The sequence below is a fragment of the Manis javanica genome, chromosome X (assembly GCF_040802235.1).
Source record: "Manis javanica isolate MJ-LG chromosome X, MJ_LKY, whole genome shotgun sequence".
Lineage (NCBI taxonomy): Eukaryota > Metazoa > Chordata > Mammalia > Pholidota > Manidae > Manis > Manis javanica.
In genome coordinates this window covers 16,443,653-16,468,666 of record NC_133174.1, presented here as the reverse complement: position 1 = coordinate 16,468,666, position 25,014 = coordinate 16,443,653, and the positions used below count along the sequence as shown (strand labels likewise).

The window sequence follows — 25,014 nt, the reverse complement described above, 5'->3', positions numbered from 1 at the left end:
AGATATTGAGGCCTATATAAAGAGCCTTTAAAGCTAGACTTTAAACCTCAGACATCCATACCTTGAGTGTTTACCTCTTTATTTCACTTAATTTCTGACTTATTGTTGTAGTTATGGCTGAGTGGTACTGGCGAAAAAGATTGTTGCATTCATTTTTCATTTTGTCAGAAATTTTAAGGCTTGACTAATTCTAATGTTCTCATAAACCCTGTATTTTAAAATTTAGCATCACTGTGAGGATTTCTTCTTGCAATGTGAGAAGATGCATATTGTTTCTAAATAAAACATTAGAATTATAAATTAGGAGTTTTACTAAAATTGGTTCCTATGGCAGAAGTGTCCTTTGAGTTTTTAATGTTTTTCCCATTATATATTTTTCTTTCCTGTTAATTTTTCCTTTTATGTGTATATGCAGTTTTGACCTTTTCAAGACAAATTGAAACATAAAGTGTGATGAAAAGAAAACAGACAACTTGTCAAGTCACATTACAAAAATCAAAATGGAAGAATGCACTATTCTGGTCATTTAAAAGGGCTTCAGTGCTCAATTTGTTACACAAAGTTGTGGTTTTTCCCTAGATTAGAAAATAAAGTGGTAATATAAGGCTGGGGTATACAACTTTAGTTATAATATCATAGAATTTAGAGGTGAAGGGAATCCCAAAATTATTAAATGTAATCATTCCAATTTGTTAGTGAAGAAAGTAAGGCCTACAGAAGACAAATGACCTCCACCAAATTTTTAACCAATGGTTAGTGATAGAGTTTGTATGAAGATCTGAATCCCAGGGAATCAGACACCCTGCTCTGTTAGCTTCTCTGTGAAAGAGTACTGTGGAATCTTCTAGAAGATTTCACATGCATTTTCTAATGAATTTTTTTAAATTAGGGGATGATAGTGGAGATATTTTAGGGATTGTTGTGACACCAACCACTGGGGCAAAATAGAAATTTTGGTTGGATTAAGCTTCATAAAAAGTGTTTCAATTTAGTGCAACTATTTTAAAGCAAGGAAAGCACCATTGTTGGCTTCTACCAAGTCTTTTAGAGAGGACACAGATGGACATAGCAGGCTATAAAAGAAACTAGATTTTGACTAACACATAACATTTTTTCCCACGGTCTCTCACTCTCATTTTCAAAGCACTTTGGTTTTATTAAGGAACATACACAATACCGAAAGCTTAGTAACAGTGTTTAAGAATTGGGTAAGTCTCTAAACTCCCAGTATGTTTCTAACACTTCCTTATGTACCTAGAATATGACATATCTTTAACACATCCTGACTTTTCCAGTGGTTGGGTGCAACTTTCCAGTGTAGACGTCAGAAAAACTCCTTGGGTTTTCCTTGAGATTTTCTTGATTTTTTTTCCTGTGTCTTTTTTTGATGATAGCGCTCAGCCATTGTCGCAAGATCTTCTGGGACACTTTGATTTGCTCTTTTCAGAATTTTAATCAAATCAGTGGCAGTCTTCCAATTATCTTGAGTCATAAGGGTAACCGATATGCCAGTCTTTCCTGCCCTTCCAGTACGCCCTACCCTGTGTACATATTCTTTGGTATTCCATGGGAAACGGTAATTATACTCATGTGTAACATTGTTAACATCGAGACCTCGGGATGCTAAATCATAGCAGTCAATATTTTCACGTCTCTGGTTTTGAAGTCCACTGATGCTTGCTCATGATCACTTTGTTCTCTGTCACCATGCAGTGATCGCTCAGGTATGCCTTGAATGCTTAAGTCACTTGATAAGTCATCAGCAACAAATTTTCTGCTGATAAAAACGATGACTTTGTCTTTGGGTGACAGGCTGTGTAGGAATTCTTGGATAAGAGATCATTTTTCTTCTTCTGCAGTAACAATTATATTTAGCTTCACTGTATTAACAGCAACTAGATCCAGAGTACCAACATAAACAATCGTAGGCTTTCTCAAATAAGATTGCTCAAGTCGACGAAAACCCAAGATCCAGCATTTTATCTGCCTCGTCTAAGTCCAAGTAGGTTATGCTTCTTAGGTTGACCAAGTTTTTCACTTGCAGATTGTTCAGTCATCCAGGAGTTGAAATAATGATGTTTATCCCTTTGGTAATGTCTTGTATTTGTCCCTCTCTATTTCCACCACCATGTATACAGATACTTTTAAGACCTTTATATGAATACTTAGAATGTTTCCTTCCACCTGAAAAGCTAATTCTCTTGTAGGCATAAGGATTAGCATGCCAGGTCTGTTCCTTTGTTCTCTAGATATTAGTTGATTGAGATGGATAATCCCAGGCATTAAATAGGACCATGTTTTGCCTGTTTCAGCTTCGGCGACTCCGATAAGATCTATTCCTTGTAGGATAATTGGCCATGCCTGTGACTGAACTGGCATTGGCATTTGAAAACCTGCTTTTTAAATTCTTTTCATAAGTTTGAGATAGTGTTGGAAAGCATCCTCAAATTTACAAGTAGGATTGGGGGAGAGACGTTTTTCACCATCCTTCAAGTCATCACACATTATGTTGAAAATTTCCTTTCTCCCAGTTTCCACCTGCACTTGAGACAGTGAGCTTATTGCTTTGATTTTTATGTAAAAGTTTTTCTTAACTGGTGGTAAATCTGCCCATTTTCTTTTTTCCCCACTCTACAACTTCTGCCTTAATTTGATCCCAATCTATCAATGGCTGAACTTCTCTAAAAACGCTGTCTGTGTTTATGTCTCTTCCAACAGAGGGTTGTGATACAGGTTTATCTACACTGAATTCTCCATTGTATCTTCCTTCTTGTTTTTCAACAAAAGTTTCTGTAGCTGCTTTGACCTTTGCTTTCATGTCCTTGGTGCCAAAAATTTTTATCTCTACTTCAGAATCACCTTTTATGATCTGTATTTTGGTGTTTGTCATACCCTGGATGTCTTTTATTTTTTATCCACTGCAACCAATCACCACACCCGTCATGCTGTTCAGTAATCTAAAGCAGAGAGTGGTTCCTGAGAGCGGGAGGGATCACTCCAGCCCCTTCCTCGGCCCCCTCTGCTGCCCCCTGCTGGCCCTGAGGTCTCCTGGATTAGATTCCACCCTCTTCTGCACTAGGGCCCAGGCCATTGCTGGATAATGGCAAGGTTGGTGCTGACCTCTCGCTTACCTAGGATTGGGTGATGATGTGGTCTGAGACCTTTTTCTCTTCAGGGTCTTGATCAACCAACTATACCACCAGTAGGTAGCTATGCAGGCCTTACATAGGGAATCACTGTTTGATGTGGTATCAGGGGCTTTTATTGCTTGGCCAATCACAGGGCTGGGACTAGGGCGAGGCAAGCATGTGCCTCTGATGCAAAATTTAAAGTGACATGCACTCTTAGGGACTGATCTTTTTTTTAATTTTAAATTTAAAAAATTTATATTTTTTTATCAATCAACTAAAAATATCATTGATATACACTCTTATGAAGGTTTCACATGAAAATCATTGTGGTTACTGCATTCACCCATATTATCAAGTCCCCTCTATACCCCATTGAAGTCACTGTCCATCAGTGTAGTAAGATGTCACAGAGTCACTACTTGTCTTCTCTGTGCTACACTGTCTTCCCCATGACCCCCCCAACACCATGTGTACCAATCATAATACCCCTCAATTCCCTTCACCCTTTCTCCTCACCCACCCTCCCCAACCTCCTCCCCTTTGGTTACCGCTAGTCCCTTCTTGGAGTTTGTGAGTCTGCTACTGTTTTGTTCTTCAGTTTTGCTTCATTGTTACACTCCATAAATGAGGGAAATCATTTGGTACCTGTCTTTCCCCTCCTGGCTTATTTTTCTGAGCATAATACCCTCTAGCTCCATCCATGTTGTTACAAATGGTAATATTTTTCTTCTTCTTATGGCTGAATGGTATTCCATTGTGTATATATACCACATTGTCTTTATCCATTCATCCACTGATGGACACTTAGGTTGCTTCCATTTCTTGGCTATTGTAAATGGTGCTGCGATAAACATAGAGGTGCATCTGTCTTTTTCAAACTGGGCTCCTGCATTCTTAGGGTAAATTCCTAGGTGGGGAATTTCCAGGTCAAATGGTGTTTCTATTTTTAGTTTTTTGAAGAACCTCCATGCTGCTTTCCACAATGGTTGAACTAGTTTACATTCCCGCCAGCAGTGTAGGAGGGTTCCCCTTTTTCCACATCCTTGCCAACATTTGTTGTTGTTTGTCTTTTGGATGGTGGCCATCCTAACTGGTGTGAGGTGATATCTCATTGTGGTTTTAATTTGCATTTTCATGATAGTTAGCAATGTGGAGCATCTTTTCATATGCCTATTGGCCATCTGAATTTCTTCTTTGGAGAAGTGTCTGTTCAGGTCCTCTGCCCATTTTTTAATAGGGTTGTTTGCTTTTTGGGTGTTGAGGCATGTGAGTTCTTTATATATTTTGGATGTTAACTCGTTGTTGGATATGTCATTTACTAATATATATCTCCCATACTGCAGGATGCTTTTTTGTTCTGTTGATGGTGTCCTTTTCTGTACAGAAGCTTTTTAGCTTGATGTAGTCCCATTTGTTCATTTTTGCTTTTGTTTCCTTTGTCTGAGGGGATGCGTTCAGGAAATAATTGTTCATGTTTATATTCAAGAAATTTTTACCTATGTTGTCTTCTAAGAGTTTTATGGTTTCATGACTTACATTCAGGTCTTTGATCCATTTTGAATTTACTTTTGTGTATGGGGTTAGACAATAATCCAGTTTCATTCTCTTACATGTAGCTGTCCAATTTAGGGACTGATCTTAAAGACACTTACAGGACCTTGAGAGTGTGTTTCCTCAACTTTTGTGTTCTGGGTGCCTCAGTGGCTCACCTCATACTAGTTCTGGCTCAGCATCGAAGCAGACTTGAAGCAGGCCTTTAACTTATCCATGTAGTCTTTTTTATAAGCCAGTTATTTTCATAGGAGGAAAAAAATGGTGGATTTAAAAAAATCAACTTATTTACATATTTGTGTATTTATTTTGGTAAATTTCTTTTTCAGTAACAATAATACTTGGTGTTAATAAAAGCATCATTTCCCTGTCCTCTTCTATAACTCAAATTATACCATCAGAAGTTTCTTGAGTACACACTTAAGGGACGGCATTTTGCCTTTGATTCTTCACTAAACTAACATTTGCTAAGGCGGTTTCATTATTATTTCAGGGATGCTGTTTAGAAGAGAGGTAGAATTGGGTCTAAGGTACCTTAGGGAGTGTTTTCAATAGTTTGCTAATTTTCTCAGTGTCTCTTAATTTTTTTTCTTCCTGATGGTTTCACAGATTCAGAGATCTTGGCATTGGAAGGCTATGTAGAAGTCATTTATTAGGTGCAACATAGAAGACACCCTAGCAGCAATCTTCTCCTGACTTCTGAAGTTACACAGAATAGCTTTGATTCTCTTTGTCCCCTTATATGCTTAAGGGCCACTGTCAAATCCCCTTAAGGTTTCTGTTCATCAGGGTAAAGTTCCTAGTTTCTTCAACGTTTCTTGATATGACATGGTTTCCAAGGTGCATACCATCCTGTTCCTTCTCCTTTGGAAATGGTTCATTGAGGACCTCTTGTGATGTGGCACATCGAACTAAATGACACAGTCTGAAGAAATGGCCTTACCGTTGTATGAGGAGGTCCTCTTCACGGAGCATGACAGTTCTACAGCTTCTCCCTATGAACTCCTAAGTTGCAAAGCTACTCAAAGGAACATGATGGACATTTAAGTCCATTCTTCCTCATCCTGTACTTAAATAATTTATTTTTGTTTTTTTTCCTTTGTTCAACTAAAAGTAGGCTATATATTTATCCCATTATATTCATCCTGCTAAGTTGGTCAATTGAAGCAGCCTATTAAATATAATTTTCATGCTGATTCTCTCAGTCATTGTATTATCCTCTCTATAGTTTCAAGTCATCTGCCGATCAACTGCTCACGACATCTTTCTCCTTATAGCCAAAGGTGCTGATTAAAATTTGAACATGGTAGGATATAGAAAGTAGGAAGTATAGAGGTAAAAGTCTTTGGCACATTAGGAAAAACCTTGTATGTCAGCACTTTTCCTGAAAGATGCTTTTTGAAAAAAAATAAAAGGTTACTGGCTAAATAAGTTTGAGAAATACAGTACCCTCTGTCCCCTCTATTAGAGTCACAATGCACAATTAGGTAGTGCAGAGGCTCTGGTAATTACAGGAATCAAGAAACTCCATTGGGCATTGTTGAACCCAAAGTTTCCTAAGACTTTGCCAATGGAACCTCTTCTCAATATTTTAACTAAGCTTTTTTTATGGAACGATTTTAGATTTGCAGAAAAGTTACACAAGTAGTAAAAGAGGTTCCCATAAACTCTCATCCAGTTTCAGGATCCTCTAATCTTACCTCTCATGTTGCCGTGGTACATTTGTCAAATATAAGAAATCAACATTGGTGTGTTAATATTAACCAAACTCCAGACATTTTGCCACCACTTTTACATTAATGTATTTTTTTCTGTTGCAGGATCTAGTCCAGGATGCCACATGGCATTTAGCTGTCATGTTTGATTTGTGACAGTTTCTCAGTCTTTCCTTATTTTTCATAACCTGGTCAGTTTTAAGGAGTAAATGGTCAGTTATGTTGCAGAATGCCCTTCAGATTGGGTATGCCTGATATAATTTCTCATGATTAGATTTGGGTCATGGAGTTTTGAAGAAAATATCATGGAAATGACATGTCCTTCTTATCGCATTGTATTGGAGGTGGGAGGGGAATCATAACTGATGTAACATGATGTGTCATTGGTAATGTTAATCTTGGTCACTTGGTTAAATCGTGTTACCCTGTTTTTCCCACTATAAAATTATTTCTCTTTTTACATACTCTATTCTTTGGAAGCAAGTTACTAAGTCCAGATGACCCTCAGAGGCCTACCTCCTGTTTAAGCATAATTCTTATTAATATTTTGTGTGACTAGTAATGTTCCTTGTAATATATTTGGAAAACACTACTCTGGATGAATATAGATTATCTAATGAATTTTGTTTCCATTTGGTTGTTCAACCAGATGTCCTCTGACCAAATCACATTAAGACTCTTCTACACTTCTCCATGTATTATACTAGGAGTTTTAAAGCATTCCCAGTATCTTTTAGTTCATTAAATATTAAAATGGAAAATTTGCTTAGTCAGATGTGGCTTTTACTTAATGAAGAGTATGCTATGTTTTGCTTTCTCTATGTCTTTATGCCTCATCTTTAATTTGAGTAATAACTACGTGTTACGGAACCACAGAATTCCAGAGGTGTTGGATATGTCAGAGGCCATCTTGTTCCTCTCTTATATTATAGAGAGAAGGAAACTGAGGCCCTAAAATCCTTCTGGACTTAACCAAAAGTATTCACCCGTCCTTAAGAGTATAAATTGAGAACCATTTCTTGGCTTGCAGAGAAGGGCTCTTATTCTGCTACTGTGAAGTGACTTGTTTCTGTTCCTCTTGTTTTATGTGAGTGATGTGGAAGAATAGATGAAGCCATGAAAATTAAGTCAAGGAAAGTCATAGAGTGGGGAGGAGGGTAGCTGTAAAATTGACTACAAGAGCAGTGCACTTTAAAGTGGAACTCATAGTGAATTACTGGGATGGAACATACTTTTTGTGGCTATTGCAGGCACTGAGTGAGATTGTGCCTTCAGGGTCATTCATTACCATCTATGATTGGCCTTATCAGTTGGAGAAATTGATTGTTACCTAAGTTAAGGGCCATCAGCGTGACATTCTTTGCTTCACGTATCTGTGCAACAGGCTTACCTCTTATGTCTGAAATGTTCCCATTAGACATTTACCCCTGTGGTTTACGGTGTGGTACCTTATTAACTTGCTCTTGAAAAAAATAGAACACAAAAGTGTGTCAGTTAGATGCATCTAGTAGAGCAGCTGGCTAAGAGGTTCTTATAGGGCAGAGGGAGGCAAAAAAGGAAGGGTTTGAGTTTCTAGCAAAGTATGTCCGAAGGTAAGAGGAAAGAGAATGAAAGGAAAGACAGGAGTGTGTTAGGACATTCTTCACCATTTTGCTTAGGGTGGTCCCTTACTTTATACTTAAACTTATTGACAATAGTAAGAGAGTCAAATATGGCAGGAAGTCAATTGAGCTTATTTCCACTCTAATTTCTACAAAATTTTGCTGTAGATAAGTTCCTATGTTGATGGCCCAAAGTGTTCTCATAGGTGGGACTTCCTTAGAAACAGTCTTAATGGTATTTTATTTAATAAACCTTCTGTGATGATCTAAGGTGACCTAGACTTGTGGAATTCCAGTTAGCATTGATGATTATAACAATTATAGTTGATTTTACATTGGTATAGCCCTTTACAGTTTATAAATACCTATAGAAATGGTCTACTTGGATGATATATATCTGGCCATTCTGTTCTGCAAATGTGATACATTATGGCAAAAGCTGCCATCATCATTGAACATATTGGCATGTTGACTTTGTGCACAGAACCAGTCTCAATACTGTAGAGTCTAAAAAAGTGGCAGCAGTATGGGGTAGTGGTCAAGAACACTGGAGCCTAAATAACTGGGTTCAACTCTCAATTCTACTACATGTTAGCTGTGAGTCCTTGAGCAAGTTCAAGCTTCTTATGCCGTGGCTCTGCTATCTGTAGAGTGACATACTAATACCTATCTCATACACACAGAGACACACTCATATTTACACTACTTGGATCATGGTAGGAATTCTCCAAATCTCAATTAGCCATGTTATGAAAACAGTGGGTACATAGAGATAATTATGGATGTTCCCAAATGCCTGTCCAAGAATTGCCCTGATGCAGTTTCTTCTGGTCCACATCAAAGTGAAAAAAAACTAAGGATAATAAAAATTTTTTTCATAAACCTAAATTCATTCAATTAAAAACATTTTATTCTGACATCATGTCCTTCTATTTTTGGTAAAATGCCCTTTTGAAAATGAAATGAGGATTACAGATGATTTTTAAAGATTTTTAGTAAGACAAAAAAAAGTAAAACTAATGCCAGTAGCCAGGTTTGACTTTGAAATGTTACTGGTACGTGAAAACCAAGGAATTATAAGTGTTCATCTAGCACATTAGCAAATAAACACAATTCAAAATGCTTTTAGGTATTAATCATAATTGCAGGCAAGAAGAGCTGGAGGGAGGTCTGGGAGGCTGGAGAATTGAGGCAAAGGCCTATAAGGGGTGTTGGTCTGATCTGTCACCAGGAGGTGTGAAATCAGAGATGGGAGGATGTTGGAGTTTCAAGGGAGGAAACCACTGTGGCCTTAGGCAAGAGATGAAAGCAGCCGAGAGGGCAAGGATAGAAGATTCAGGTTAAGGAGAAAGGGAACATGGAGAAAAATAATTTAGATCAGGGGAAGGGAATAGGGAACTTTCAGGATCGGTAAAGACAATCAAAGAAGTTTCAAATTAATATGGTTTAGGAATCTGGGAGGTCGGGGTAAAGGCTAGAATGAAGGAGTCATGTGACACTGTCAATGTTAATTAGGGAAGCAATGGACAAACTACAGAGAAAGCCAGATGCAGTGTTGTGCAGTGAAGAATGGGGACTGTGCTAGTGGTATTTTAAGCATGTTGGCCTGAGAGACTTAAACAGAGTGTGGCAGTGATAATTCAGAGAAAGGAAGAGCTAGAAAGAGAAGGAATCTAAATAGCAATGCCAGGTATTTAGTCCTACTATATGCCAAACATTTAAAAGGCATTATCTTATTTAATCATCACAGCAGCTCCACAGTAGGTATTTTCTTCCTTCTTTATGCGAAAATACCGAAACTCCTAGATGTCACACAATACATCCAAGTCTATGCAAACATATGGTAAATAACTTAGCTAAATTTAAACACAGGGCTGATTAGCTTCAAGGCCTTTTCCCCTCCATAAACTCCTGTTTAGGGGTACACATGCTTGCTTTGCCGCCTGATTCTAGAGATGGGTTGAAAGGAATGTTTAATCAAGGAGGTCACAAGCTTATAGCTTAGAGACTCAGAAGCAAAGAATCTTGAAGCCATTTGACAGGGAAGTTGGAGAGGAAGTTATTTGTAGAACAAGTAGAGGAGTTTGGTTTCAGACCTGTCCAGTTTGTGGCCGTGTGTGGGGACGTGCAAGCAGAAATGCTCAGTAGGAGTGGAGATTTGGGGCTGTAGTTCAGATGAGAAGGCAGGATGAGAGGTAGGACGAGAATAATTAGCATGGAAGTTATAGTTGGAACTGAGAGGATGAATATTCTTCCGAAGAAACAGAGAGTAACAAAAGACAGGTTTAAGGATATCTTAAGGAATCAGAGAATTCATATGATTAGGTAATGAGAAGAAGAGGACAAGGAAGTGAAGAAACAAAAAGTCAAGAGAAGCAAAAGAGAATTATAATAGGAAGCAAAGCAAGAGAGCATGTCAGGAAGGCCTGGTATGCAATGCAAAATACTTCATGAAGGCCAGGAGGTAAGTAGACTGCTAAATTTGGGGCAGGACTTTCAGTGACTTTCAAGAAGGCCTTTTTCATGGAGTGATGGAGAAACATGTAAGGGAAGCAATTGGGATGAGAGACAGGTGGACCACTGGAGAACTTTTCAGTGATGGGCCGAGAACTTTTCATCTTGTACTGAAAGCTGAAGGGCACTGTCTTAATTTTTAAACAAGGCTTCTAGGAAGCCAAGATTTCATGAGCAAGTGACTGGGATTGTTCTGTGAAAGATCCAGTGGATTTCAGGAAAGATTTCTTATCATGAATATTAGAAGGAAATGAACTTTAATAGTCTTTCAAAATATGTGGGAGGATAGGGTAAGGGAGAGATTCTCAAGGAAACAAGAACCATTCATTAGCAGCTTCAGAAAAGGAAAGTCTTTCCAAAAGGAGGGAGAGGGAGTACTGGGAGTTCTTTCAAGGAGATTACAGTGCTATTTTTAGCTACCTATTAAACCTTTCTCTATCAAATTTAGTTTATTCTCCACAGAGTGGGGGGATGCATTATTTCGGTGTATGAAAAAGTGAAGTTATTGAGGTAATTAATTCTCCTTTCAGCACAAACTGCAAAAAAAAAAATTTTGTAAGCTGATTAGCACCTGCAATAAGCTCCTTTGGAGAAATTCTTGCTTACCAACTACTTCCTATGGAAATTTTAACATATTGGCATTCGTTTTAAAAATAATAACCTTCAATTATCCCTTGGCTCCATTTTGGAGCATTTGAAGGGCTTTCCAGGACTATTTCATTTCTGATAGCTGTGATGTAGGGAAGTGGAAAGAGCAATAGTATTATCTACATCATTTGCATTATATACAGAAGCCAGACAACAATCCTTAGAATCTTGGGATTTTAGACGTGGGAAGGACTGACTTGGGAGAGCATCTTTTCTAACCCTCTCATTTGCAAGCAAGAAAGCTAAGATGTACAGCAGCTCTGTACAATGTAAACACGATGTGAGGCACAAACACAATTTTAAGTTTTCTAGTGGTTACACTAAAAAAAAAGAAAGGAAAAAGAGGATACTTCTCATTTTGAATAAGATGGTGTAGGCACATTTCTCCCTAGTACTCCTGCTTATTTATTATAAATGTAAAGCAAACAAGAAGGCTCTGAAATCTGGACAGAAGGATGGAGACCAGCTAAGGACTTTGGAACTCAAGGAATGACAAAAGATGAGCTCCCTGGGTTTTCATTTTGCCTCCCTTATATCCTGGATTGGGTGCTGGAGAAGCGTGCAACTCAGAAATACCCACAGGCACAACCAAAAAAACAGTTTCAGGACAAACCTATATTCTTAAGCCAAAGTGTCAGGAAAGGAGCAGCCTAGCAAGAAATAAACCTTTTTGAATAACTGCCCTGCTCAGACATCACAGAAAAACAAAAGCACAGTGCATTTCCCTGGCCCAGCAGCAAAGGCCAAGTGTGGAACCTAGATTTCCATCCTCATCCATTGGTAATGAAATGTCCCTACCTGTCCCCAGTGGGTTGGTGTCCACGGAGACCAAGTCTCCAAGACTGTATTTCTAGCACTGCCCAGAGGTAATGAGATGCTCTCTCCACACCCTTACACCCACGTCATGACAGTAGAAACCACATGGGGAGCCTGGACTTCCACCCTCACGTAGCAGTAATGAGGCATACCTCACTTCCTCCATAGTGTATGTGAAGTCCTAATGGGGAGCCTGCACTTCCACACCTGCCTCGCAGGAATGGGGCAGGGCCTGACTTTCCACATCAGCATGGTGTCAGGGGAGGCCTGCTAAAATAGAAGATTGAAATAATATCCAAAGTCTCATAATGCCCAAAATGTCCAAGACAGAAGTGAAAATCACTCATCATATCAAGAGCAAGACAAATACCATATGATTTCACTTATATGTGGAAACTAAAAAAATAAAACAAATGAACAAAAAAGACAGAAATAGACTCATAAATATGAGAACAAATTGATGGTTGCCAGAGAGTAGGAGGTTGTGGGGTAGGCAAAATAGGTGAAGTGGTTTACAGGGTACAAACTTCTTTGTAAAATAAGTAAGTCACAGGGGTGAAATGTATAGCAAAGGGAATATAGTCAATAAAATTGTAATAACTGTATGGTGACAGATGGTTACTACACTTGTGATGAGCATTTCATAATGTATATAAATGTCAAGCCACTATGTTGTACACCTGAAACTACTATAAAATTATATGTAAACTACAATTATAAAAAAGAACCAGGATGAATGAGAAAAGAACTATTAGTAGGTATCAATATTGAGAAGAAACATACATTGGAGTTCTCTAGAAAGTATTTGAAGGCAACCATCAAAAAAGAAGCTTCAGTGGGCAATTATGAACATACCTGAAACAAATGAGAAAAAAGTCTTAGTAAGAAGTAGAAGATATAAAGAAGAACCAAACAGAAATTTTAGAACTGAAAAATACAATAATCAAAATAAACTCCCTGCATGGCTTAATAAAAAAATGGAGGTGAGATAGGAATGAAGTAGTGAACTTGAAGATAGAACATTGGAAATTTCTCATTTGTAACAACAGAGAGAAAATAGACTGAAAAAAAAAAAGAGCCTCAGAGACCTGTGGACAGTAACAAAAGCTCTATTAGTCACATCATTGGAGTTCCAGAAGAAGAGAAAGAATATGGCTATGAGCAAATATTAAAACAGAATAAAGGACCAAAAATCTCCCAATATCATGAAATGTATACACTTACAGATTCAAGAAAATTAGTAAACCCCAAACACAATAAACTAAAGGAAATCTATGCTAAGACCCATCTTAATCAAATTTCTGTGATACTAAAGACAATGAAAAACTCTTGAAAGCAGATAGGGAGAAATGACACAGTATCTATAGAGGAACACTAGTTCAAGTGATAGCAGATTTCTCATGAGAAACCATGGAGGACAAAAGGAAGTGGCATAATATTTTTCAAATGCTGAAAAAAAAGAAGGATCAACCCAAAAGACCATATCTAGAGAAAATAACTTCAGAAACGATAAGATCAAGATATTTTTAAATGAAGGAAAACTAATAGAATTTGAACTAACTTTAAAATAATGACTAAAATACATTCTCTAAATGAAAACAGAATGATAAAAGAAGAAAATTTGGAATATGAGGAAGGAGAAAACACAACGATAAGCAAAATATGGGTAAAGAGTGTAGCCTTTTCTTCTTGAGTTTTCTAAATTATGTTTGACAATTGAAGCAAAATTCTAACAGTGTCTGATACGGTTTTAGATGGGTGTAGAGAAAATAGCTTAACCAATTATAATTGGAGAGGGTAAAGGGACATAAAAAGAGGTAAATTTCTATACTTCACCAAGCTATAAAATAATGATACCAGTAGCCTGTGATGTTATGAATATATAATGCAATATCTGGAGGAACCACTAAAAAGCCATCCAAATGCATACACTCAAAAGCAGTACAAATAAACTAATATGAAATTATAAAAGAATTTTCAACTATCCTACATGAAATATACACATGAATACATATTCAAAATTATTAGTCATAAGGTTAATGAAACTCAAATTCACAATAAGATACCATTCCACACAAACTAGGATGGCTATAATAAAAAAAGTTAATAATAAGTGTTGGTCAGGATGTGAAGAGAAATTTGAATCCTCATATGTTATTAGTAGGAATGTAAAACAATGCAGTCATTTTGGAAAATGTGTTGGCAGTTTTTCAAAATGTTAAACATTAAGCTGCCATAAAAATAAAAAAATTAATTTGCCACATGACCCAGCAATTCTACTCTTAGATATCTACCCAAGAGAAATGAAAGCATGTTCACACAGAAACCTTTCCATAGATGTAAATAGGAGCATTATTCATAGTAGTCAAAAGTGAAAACAACCCAAATATCCATGAACTGATGAATGGACAGGCAAAATGTGTTATCCACACAATGGAACACTATTCAGCAATGAAAAGGAATGAGGTACTGAGGAATGCTTTGAAACATAATGATCCTTGAAAACATTACATGAAGTGAAAGAAGCCAGTCACAAAAGACCACGTATTTTTATTCCATGTATATGAAATGTCAGGAATAGGCAAATGTGGAGAGAGAAAGTAGATTCCCTGAGGCTAAGGATGGGGGTGGGAGTTGAGGTGGACTTGGGAGTGGGGTAGAAGGAGTAGTGGGTAGGAACTGCTACAGAGTTCCTTTTGGGGTGATGAAATGTTCTAAAATTGTGGTGATTGTTTCAAAAAGTAAATATACTAAAAACCATTGAATTATTCACTTTAGATGCATCAATTACATGGTTTGTGAATTATACCTCCATAGATTAAAATAAAATATGGAGCTATGTGACTTTTAGGTTTCTAAGCACTGGCCCCCTGTCTTGTTACTTCATTTCATCATCTAATGCTCCCCTCTAAAAGCAATACAGTTTACAAATGTGAAAATTGAGGTAAGAATAATTTATTTGTCCACAGTCACACAGCTGACCCCTGAACTCCACAAAGCAAACTCAACAGATTTCCTGACAACACACAAGGGCATTAACAATAGGCTGGGAAACATGGGGAAGGCAAGAAAAGGAAACCATTTCCAATAAACATATTTAGTTGTGATAAATGGGATGAAAAGGCAATCCAGTGTGACAGAAGTTTTTATTGCCTTCCTCTGGGGCTTTGGGACTGCTTATAGTTGATAAAACCATTCAAACTAAGGATTTGGGGCAAGGGCTTATGCTCAGTTTTTCGCAGTGTGCATTACTACTAGGGAGATAGCAGGTGACTTAAGTCCTTAGTAAGAATCGTAGGGGAAGAGAAACACAAGTGACAATGTTAACAATTGCCAAAGCTCCTCTTTGGGAGTTTATTGATATTCTGAAATGATAGGAGTAGAAAATTGATGGAAGAAAAAGCAACAGCTTTTAAGGGTGGATTAATTTAGCATCTTGTTTTTTCTGTCAGTCTCATTAAAGCACTTGACAGGAAAATAGATGCATTTGATGGCATTTACTCTTCTCAACATAGCCATTACTTCAGAAATATTATCACTTTTGATTTTTCAATTTTGGCTGAAATGGTGTTTGATATAGTTTTGTTCTCATTATGGAGTCTTTGTCTCAATTTGCTGACAAAGATTGCAACCCCAGTGAAGTATGGCAGAAAATTAATTAATATGTGTGGCTATTTAAAGATCATTCAGGGAGAACATCAAATGGTATTTTCTGGACTGTCTGACTTTGATCTGAATATTTTCTTCTTGGAATGACACAGATTTCCTGGATGGCAGCTGTGAGTTACAACCTGGAAATTTTTGAGGTTTGCATGTCCTAGCTCAGACAGGCTGGGGTCTTCAAGGATGGGCTAGTGGGGAGAAGTAGATGAGAGAAAGGGGAATGAAGGTAAGGGAAACTACCTTGGCCGTTGAAGATGACCCCAAAAGACAGCCAAACTTTCAAATATGCAATGTCTGGAAAGCTTGTTTATCTTAGACCATTTGCATAGTAGGCCACTTGCATTGTGGGTAAAGGTGTTCTAATCCTGTAGCTGCAATTCACACAGCTGGCAGTACAAGATGTCTGGTATGAGAGGCTACTGTGGTTCCAGGCTACTTGCTAGTCAGAGAGCTTTTGGGATTATCCAACTTCCAGGAACAAGTAAGTGGTGAGGTGTCAGGACCCCACCAAAGCAGGCTATGGTTCAGGGTGGGATTTTGTTGCCCGTGGAAAATGGGAGTGCTGGGCAGAAGGAAACAAGATGAAAGATTATTGTGTAGACTGTTTCAACGTGGGGTGGGGCTTGTGGGAGGTAGAACCTTCATCATACACTTGATACTATGTCAATGACAGCAAGGCTGATTCCGAACCCATTGGGAGGTGGGTCAAGGTTGTTGATAAAATTGATGCCATGATCAGGCCTTGTGGAGGAGACAGCTTTTAGGAAGTCCAGAGAAAAGTGTCTGGAAAAGACAGGGACTGACACCCACTCACAGATGGGACCAGCAATCCTCACTGCTGTGTTACAAGACACATACAGTGAGATGCAGTAGAGTGGAGTGGTCATGAGCAGAGACTATCAGAGTGAAATTTGAGTTTCACCTCTTCTAATTAGTGTTTGTATGGCATTGGTTAAGTTACTTAACTGTTCTGTGCCTCAGTTTCCTCTGCTGTAAAATGGGATTAAAATGGTATTTATCTCTTAGGGTGTTTGTGACAGTGAAATGAGACAGTTCACATCAAGTGCACATCATAACATGTCAATAAATGTTAGCTATTCTGACTGCTGATATTGTTCAATTAGTCCTTCCCACTCTGGTTGGTGGTTCTGTCACTCAGGCTTCGATCAAGCTAGAAAGATGGAATGTTTTCAGTTAACTCAGTTCAACCTGGTGCAGTAATAAGTGCAGAATGGGTGCCTTGCTACTCAGAATGGGCTGCAAACCAGCAGCATTACCTGGGAACTTGTTAAAAAGGTAGAATCTCCGGCTCCCTCCCAGTCCTCTTAAATCAGAATCTGCATTTTAATAAGGCCCACCAGATAATTTCTATGCACATTAAGCCTTGAGAAAACCTGTATAATAGATTACCTTAAGATTCATAACCCACTTTCACCAATTTTTGGCTGTATACACTTGTTCAAGTTATTTAATTTCTCTGAGTTTATTTCCCCATCTGTAAACATAGAGTAATTAGTATGCATTATGATTAACAGTTCCTAACAGCACTCTAACAGTGTACAGGCAGGGCAATCTCTAATGGCTGGAAAATAATAATGACAAGTAATTTTCAGGGCTTCAGATGTGGTCATCTGCTGGTAGGCCTTTGGCTTTATATGTCGCTCACCATGATTCTACAACAGACAGCAATAGAGCATCAGTGAACTAAACTAAGTAATTCCTATTTGTTTCCAGCTTTATTGAGGCATAATTGACAAATAAAACTGTGTATACTTAAGGTGTGCAGTGTGATGATTTGAAACACCTATATATTGTGAAATGATTACCACAATCAAGTTAGTTAACACATCCATCACCTCACAGAGTCACTCTTTATCCCAAAGTGATTTATAAATAGGAGCTGGCACACTTTCGGTAAGGGCCAGCTAGTGATTATTTTTGGCTTTGTGGGCCACATGGTGTCTGTCATGACTACTCAACTCAGCCCTTTTAGTGAGAAAGCAACTGTAGACAGTATGTATAAGTGAATGGGCATGCTGTGATCCAAGAAAAAAAAGGACAAAACAGATGGCATGGCAGATCAGATTATAAGGAAACAAAAGGGAAATCTGAGACAGATCTTGGAGCTCCTTCCAAGCTTTCTCCTCAAGGTCTTTAGGGACCTAGAAAGGAAGCAGAGATAACATCAGGTGCCTCTTGGAGCTGAGAAGTATGGAGTGAGGAGGAGGCTGCGTCTTTTGGGTGAGCTGAGTATTACTTTTCAGTTACCATCAAGGTCGTGCTTGAGAAGTGGGTCTATTCCCTGGGGCAAGGAAGGAGCAAGTCCCCCCTCCTTCCTCAGCTCTGCAGTCCCCTCTGAGAGCCAGACAGGGCTCCATTCAGTATTTGCTCATGCTGAGAGCCTTCCTGGTCCCAGTCCACTCTGTTAAAAACTTGCCGGAGTCTCACCATATTCCCAGGAAACAATCTTTAAACAACATGGATTGGATGTGGAAGATGTTCCCATGGCCACCCGCTGTAGATCCCAGTGGCTCCAAATAGGAGTCTGGTGTGAAGGGGACCTGAGCAAGGGGGTATGGTGTCATAAACTGCGTGTTCCTACTTGGCAGGCTTGCTGGGCCTCTGGCCTTGAGCAGGGAAGGACAGGGGCATAAGCAGAGACCTTAGAGCCCTAGGTTTGACCCAGCTGTAGAAATTAGGATTTAGTAAATTTGTGTGAAGAGTTGGACTGCCCTTGTACCCAGAGGATTCAGGCAGTGGGTGGGGTCTTGGCAGCCAGGATCTCTAGGTTGCAATTTTTCTTTCAGGGGAGCTCATTGAGATTGAGGCAGAGCCTGAATGTGTAGGGAGACCAGGCTCCAGCTCTCCAGGAAAGGAAGCTGGCAAGGGATGTTGGGCCCCAAGCCACGGTGGAGCCAACCCAGTACTGGGAGCTGAAGCCCAAGAATAGGGAGTGGGTATGCCAGCGGGAGCCCAGGGACAGCCACAGCTTCAGGAGGCTCCTAGGACCGCCATCAGTCATGTCCTCATGGAAGACAGGTTGTAAGGCCTTTGTGTGTTGTGTGGCACGGGGTGTCAAGGAGGGACTGGCTGGCACAAAGTCCCAGTTTTGTATACATGATTTTGAGTTTTTGTACGTCACTGGATGCTACAAGTTACTATACACATTTTAAATCTCATGACTTTGCCTACTCAATCAAAGATTCCTGAGGATGTTATGTTGGGTGGAAATTCACCAGTGTGAGGGTTTGGTGGCATTTGTAGCAGCCTGAATGCCCGAGGGATTGGGAAACCCCATTGCATTGTCAAGGTCAGGTACCCTTGGGATTGGCTTCAGTCAGGGTCCAGTTAGAAGGCAGAAACCTCATCAGGTATTTAAAACAGGAAAAATTCTATACCTAGGAAGCCAGAATGCTCAAGAAGGTACAGCATTGTTAACTAAGACACTAGACAGGGAAAAGAGAAAGAATCAGGGAAAGAGAAACTACAGCAAACAGCCCCCACTTCTGAAGCTAGGGACACCAAAAGAAGAGGTTGGAATTTTTAGACCTTAGCAGCTCAGGGGAGGGTCTCTGTGGAGTTAAACCCAGATCTCCTAGGATGGCTGGCTCTGGTGTTTCTGAGGGGAGAGTAATGCAGCTGCTTCTACAAGGCTCAGAAAATCTGCACACTGCCTTCGCCTGCTGCTGTCGGGGGCGGCACTGCCGCTGCAGCAGAGAAGTGGTGCTGGTGGAGAAATCCTCACAGGAAGCAGCCAGGAAGGAGCAAGTCCCCCCCTCCTTCCTCAGCTCTGCAGTCCCCTCTGAGAGCCGGACAGGGAGGGCTCCAGCCAGCAAAGCAGAAAGGATTGCGGAGTCCCATCCCCCACATTACAAACCAGCCCAGGGAAGCAGAGGGGGCGGTGGTGAGGAGCTGAGAGAAAATGAATCGCTAACCCACTGTGCTTGTCTGCTCTTCCAGAACAAGCTTTGTGGGTTTGCTGGGCCTGGCTGTCCACTGAGGTGAGCAATGATGACTCAGGAGAACCTTCCCAACTTCTCCATCATACTCCCTTCCCAGCACCTAGGCAGTGGTCCGCAGAGAATCCCGTGGTGGGAGCTCAGTAAACTGTGGGTTGAGTGACTGGCACAATGAGATTAGGGTTCTAGAATTCTCCATTTCTGGAGATGAGAATGAATACAAGACCAGAATTTTCTACCTATATCTTTTTTCCAGAAAAATAAAATTTCCATGCTACTTTAGCCCACATGATCTGGTAGGAAATTACATGGTGAATGAACTTCAGTGTAGCCGGAGCAAATGTTTAATTTTTTGACAAGAAAACCAGCAGCAATGACTTCTGCTGGGGAGTTCCCTAGAATAACACACGTGCTGGAGCATGTTGTACTTCTTCTAGAAATTCAGGAAAGAGTGAGGACTCCATTTCATATGCTGTGGCTCAGAGAGGGGAACCATTCTGAGATAACCATGAGGTTCTTTACAGCCCACATTTGCAGGTAATACATTGAGACAGAGAAAACCTGAAGCCTGCTTATAGCCCAGAACTGAGTTGGAGCTAATTGGGAATGGCAAGAGCTAGAGAATGTTAGACCATTGATGACAGATGGAGGGTTTTGGAGAGCTAATTATTCCCTGGTACAAAGATGAGACCATTCCAAATTGCTATATACATAAGCAAAGGACATAGAAGGAGTGAATCCTAGACCCCAGCAGTGAGAGAAGAGGACTAAGAAAGCACTGGCTAAGGTTTTCACCTTTCCTTTTTGAGGAGCAATTAGAATTAATGCCAGATTTACCATGTGTATTATTTATTAGTAGTGTGTATGCCTTCAGATAGATCAATTGTCTTACAAATCGGACATTGTTAATTACACTGTCCATTACTCTGGACTTCATTCTTTGCCTTTCAACATATCTAGCTTATCCATTGAAAAGTGAGTCTGTAAGTTCAGAAAAATTACTTTCCATCCCAGTCTCTATGTATGGAATAAATCCAGATCAATTTTTTCTCTTACTGTGCTGTAATTACAGCTCTTCTTAACATACACCGGCTTCCTTGATTCTAGTGGGCTCTGCATCATGATTTTTCTGACCACTCATTGTTGATGATCACTTCTGGCTTTATTACCTGACGGACCCTTTTCAGGCAGCAGCCATCTTTGATTGTACCCTGTGGCTTGTGACAAGAGGTAAGGAGTGCCTGCCTATCCTGGTGGCTCCTTGCCCCAACTGAGGTCAGAGGAGTGGCATCAGGTATTTCATAAATCATCCCTCTGTCATCTCAATATAAGCTCAAGGAAGAGCAGCTGCATGCCTTGTTCTGGCACCAGTGACAGTTGCAATTAAGTTCTGCCCTGAATGATTAAACCAAATAATAGTTGCCCCCTACAGAACAGTATCTGAATCATGTATACTCGATATTGATCTGTCACCTATCATTTTATATTATATTGGTGATAGGTGTGGTTACAGGCGAAGTTGAGGGAGAAGCAAAAGCCTCTGATTCCTTAGGTATTAGGGAATTCCTATTCACCTTGTGTTCGTGTGTTCTGCTAAAGCTTGGGGGCATTTTTCAGGACCACAGAAAAAGACTCTTGCTGGAACTGTTCAGAGCACAAGCGATGTCAGAAATGGAAAAGGCAATTTCCCGGGGAAGCAGCGACATACAGGCCAGTGTAATAATTGCAAATTTGGTCTGCATGGGAAGTGTCATTCCTGAAATGAAAAACAAAAGGTTATACACCATCAACTGGTTCGGTAGACTGTTAGGATTGCCTGTAAAGGTTAAGAATCACTGGTTTGTATCATGTCCATGGGAGAAAAATGGAAACTATATAAGGGTAGACAGATTAGAGACATTAAACAGTTTTTACTTGATGACATGCTGTTGCAAATAAAAACTTTTGGACAGAAAATAGAGTAAGGTGTCCAGAAGAGTATATTTTTCTCTGCATATTTGCCTGTTTCTTGGCAATGTTAGCTGATAGGTAGCTTCTGTTTAGTTAGATGGTTTCCTAACTGAAAACAGAGGACAGAGATGGCGACTACATAGTGCCAGCATGCTACCTTCCTTCACTAATATGTGACAGACATCACAAATCAATCAGAGCTGATAGGTAGCATTGGGAACTAAAGCAGAGTGGATCATTGTGACAGGCTGCTTGAAGTCTGGAGGTCAAGACTGCTAAGAATCATAATATGATGTGAAGCCATGTTGGAAATATAGGTGCATATCATTCAAAGAGCGGGGGACCAAATTAGGTTTTCCTTTCCTTTGCAGGCCCACAGGCAGAATTATGAAGATTTTATCATTTTTAGGCACACTTTATATCCCAGGTAATGCAAAGTTGTCTCACTTATGGATGGGTGGCATGCCTTGCCCCTCAAATTTCAGGGTGGATTGTTCATTTCAATGACTCATGCACTAAAAAACATTATTTATGCTGGCTATGTGCTTAGGCTTGTGCTAGAGAAAATCATGTTTTTTGTTCTAGGAGAACTTTTTCCCTGTGATTTTTGGGGCTATAGCTCATTTTACATTTTGTAGTTGACGAGACACTCATGAAGCTGAGTATATTGCTCAAGACCTTTCCGATTCTTAGTTCACATTGTCCTAATTGGATGAAACATTTGAGGATCATATGTACCCATTATCTTGGCTTTATAGACTTAGCACATTTGGCTTAGAAGTAAGTAGAAGTATCCTGGTGGGAAACAAATCTATGTATCAGGTCACACTACCGAAACAGTCAGGGATCTGCCGATTTCATCTTGGTGCTCACTTTGGTCAATTGGTCGTAGCTGCCTACAGTGTCTAATTGAAAAGGATTAATTATTATGGCTCTGATTGATTTGTGATGTCTGTCACATATTGGTGAAGGAAGGTAGCATGCTGGCACTATGTAGTTGCCATCTCTGTCCTCTGTTTTCAGTTAGGAAAACATCTAACTGAACAGTTTGATAAAATGCCCACTGCCAAAAGGTTATATTAGATCAACTTGATAAGCCTTCTTCTAACTACCCTACTATTGTTCCCTGGATATTATGGAGCATGAAGGAACCAGCAATATTTTGAACATGAAAATTTATATACTATTCATTGAACAGTCCTACTTAGTGCTGTAATGGCCAAATAACTTTTAACCATGTTGCAAAGGAGATAATCAAAAGTGAATGGCCAAAATATTTTAAAGGAACCAAGAAATGTGTTGCTCTAGGAATAAGTTTGTACATGACAGCGAGAAGTCAAAACATGAAATAACTCATGGTGATTTGATATTTTCAAAGCTTGGTTTTCATTGAGATCCATTGTTCACTGAAAAAATGTTTAAACACGTTATGTAATGAATACTAATATTCTGATCTGTATAACATAGTTGAGTGCATTTCTGAAAATGCAAAGGAACATCTAGTAAAAGGTAAACCAGAGGTTTTTCCTCCTAGACTTACCTTAGCATGCTCTCTCTCTTCATGGAGTTTCTTTACTTAATAGGAATGCATATCCTGGTGAAATTTGGCCGCTGTCCAGCCTTGTGTTTCCTTGAGAAGGGAGAGTTCTTTTCTTGTTAAAGGAAAGACACTGATCCTGCCTTGTTTGTATTTCCAATGTGTCTGCTGTGTGTCAGAAAACCGTCCAGTGTAGGAAATGGGAGGAAGTTGAAAGTCCTTTTTAAAACCCTAGTGAGAACAAAATTTCCCACAGTAAACCCTGTTGTTCCTCCCTGCATTTATTTACCGAGAAGTAATTTTGATCTTGGAGCATTGGTAAATGTATGTAAAACCAGAAGTCAACTGGAAAGTAAAGATTCCCAACTGAAATCTTTTTTTTAAAATTGAAGCATCGTTGATACACAATCTTATATCGGTTTCAAATATACAACACAGTGGTTTTAACATTCACCCATATTATTAAATCCTCACCGCACTAGTGTGGTTACTATCTGTCAACATAGAAAGATGTTACAGAATCCTTGATTATAGTCTCCATGCTGCACTACCATCCCCATGACCAACTTACATTATGATTGGAATTTTTTGTGCCCCTTTATCTGCCTCACCTCCACCCACCCACTCCAACCCCTTCCCCATGGTAACCACTAGTCACTGCTCAGTGTCTGTGAGTCTACTGCTCTTTTGTTCATTCTGATTGCTTTGTTTTTATATTCCACAAATAAGTGAATTCATATGGTATTTGTCTTTCTCTGCCTGGCTTATTTCTGAGCATAATACCCTCTAGATCCATCCATGTTGCAAATGCAGGATTTCTTTTCTTTTTGAGGCTGAATAATATTCCATTGTGCGTATGTATCACATCTTCTTTATCCATTTATCTATTGGTGGATACTTAGGTTGCTTCTATATCTTGGCTATTGTAAATAATTCAGCAATCAACATAGTGGTGCATGTATCTTTTTGAATCAGTGATTTTGTTTCTTTTGGGTGAATTCCTAGAGTGGAATTATTGGGTCAAATGGTATTTCTATTATTAGTGTTTTGAGGACCATCCATTCTGCTTTCCATAGCTGTTGTACCAATTTGCATTCCCACTAACAGTATAGCAGGGTTCCCATTTCTCTACATTCTCGCCAACACTTGTTATTTTTTGTCTTTTGGATCCCAACTGAAATCTTCATGCCAGAAAGAAGCAGGACCCAAAGGCAGTGTTTTCTTGAACTCAGGGACATTTTCCTGGTAAAGGGGATTAGATGGTAAGTAATGGCAAACTTGTACTGATTCTGACTTACTGGAAGGAGAAGTAGTAGTAGCGTGCATAATTCTGAGCAATGAATTATTTTGGAGAAAAAGGCATTTTTAAAAAGAGTTTTGTTATTTCAGGTACTATAACTGTCCATGAAGTGGGGATGTTTGGGGATATGTTTAATGAATAGCTAACTTGAATTTACTTGATAACATTTGAGCACATGCAGCTGACATGGTCTGGGTGGAATAATCCAGTGCTTTTCACATGCCTTCATGGACCTTCTTGTCAGGGGCAGGCGCAGAAGCGTAATGGTATGTGTCTCACGTTCAGGGTTGTTGGGCACATAATCCACTGCTCAGCTGGCATACCTCTCAGGTGTGTTCTGCACAGGCTGCTGGAGTACCCTAGAGGGAATTTTTTGGGTGCCCACAGAGAAGACATGATTGATAATGCTTTATCATGTATTTTCCCTTCCCTTTTTTCATTTCATTACCATTACCAAGGTTCCCTGGGATCACCTCCTACAACACCACTCATGCTTATATCTTTGTCATAGCATCTGTTTCTAGGGGAATCCAAAGCAAAGCCACATTTCAATTTAAAAAACATACACTGCATGAGACTGAAAGGGAGATTGGGGAACTTGGTTTAGGAAAGACCTGGGGCTTTTATTT

The 25,014-nt window shown here is 39.3% G+C and overlaps 1 protein-coding gene and 1 long non-coding RNA gene across 2 annotated transcripts in view; one reads left to right on the top strand and one right to left on the bottom strand.

Annotated features, from left to right (window-relative positions):
• LOC140847386 (uncharacterized) overlaps nucleotides 1-25,014 on the top strand; it is a 609,000-nt gene that overhangs the window by 307,791 nt on the left and 276,195 nt on the right. The gene's annotated exons all lie outside the window — the stretch shown is intronic.
• DDX53 (DEAD-box helicase 53) lies at nucleotides 1,325-5,116 on the bottom strand. Its single transcript, XM_073228021.1, is given in 7 exon segments — nucleotides 1,325-1,632; nucleotides 1,635-1,960; nucleotides 1,962-2,172; nucleotides 2,175-2,625; nucleotides 2,627-2,970; nucleotides 2,973-3,075; nucleotides 5,078-5,116. Coding segments are annotated over 7 exon segments (1,782 nt in total).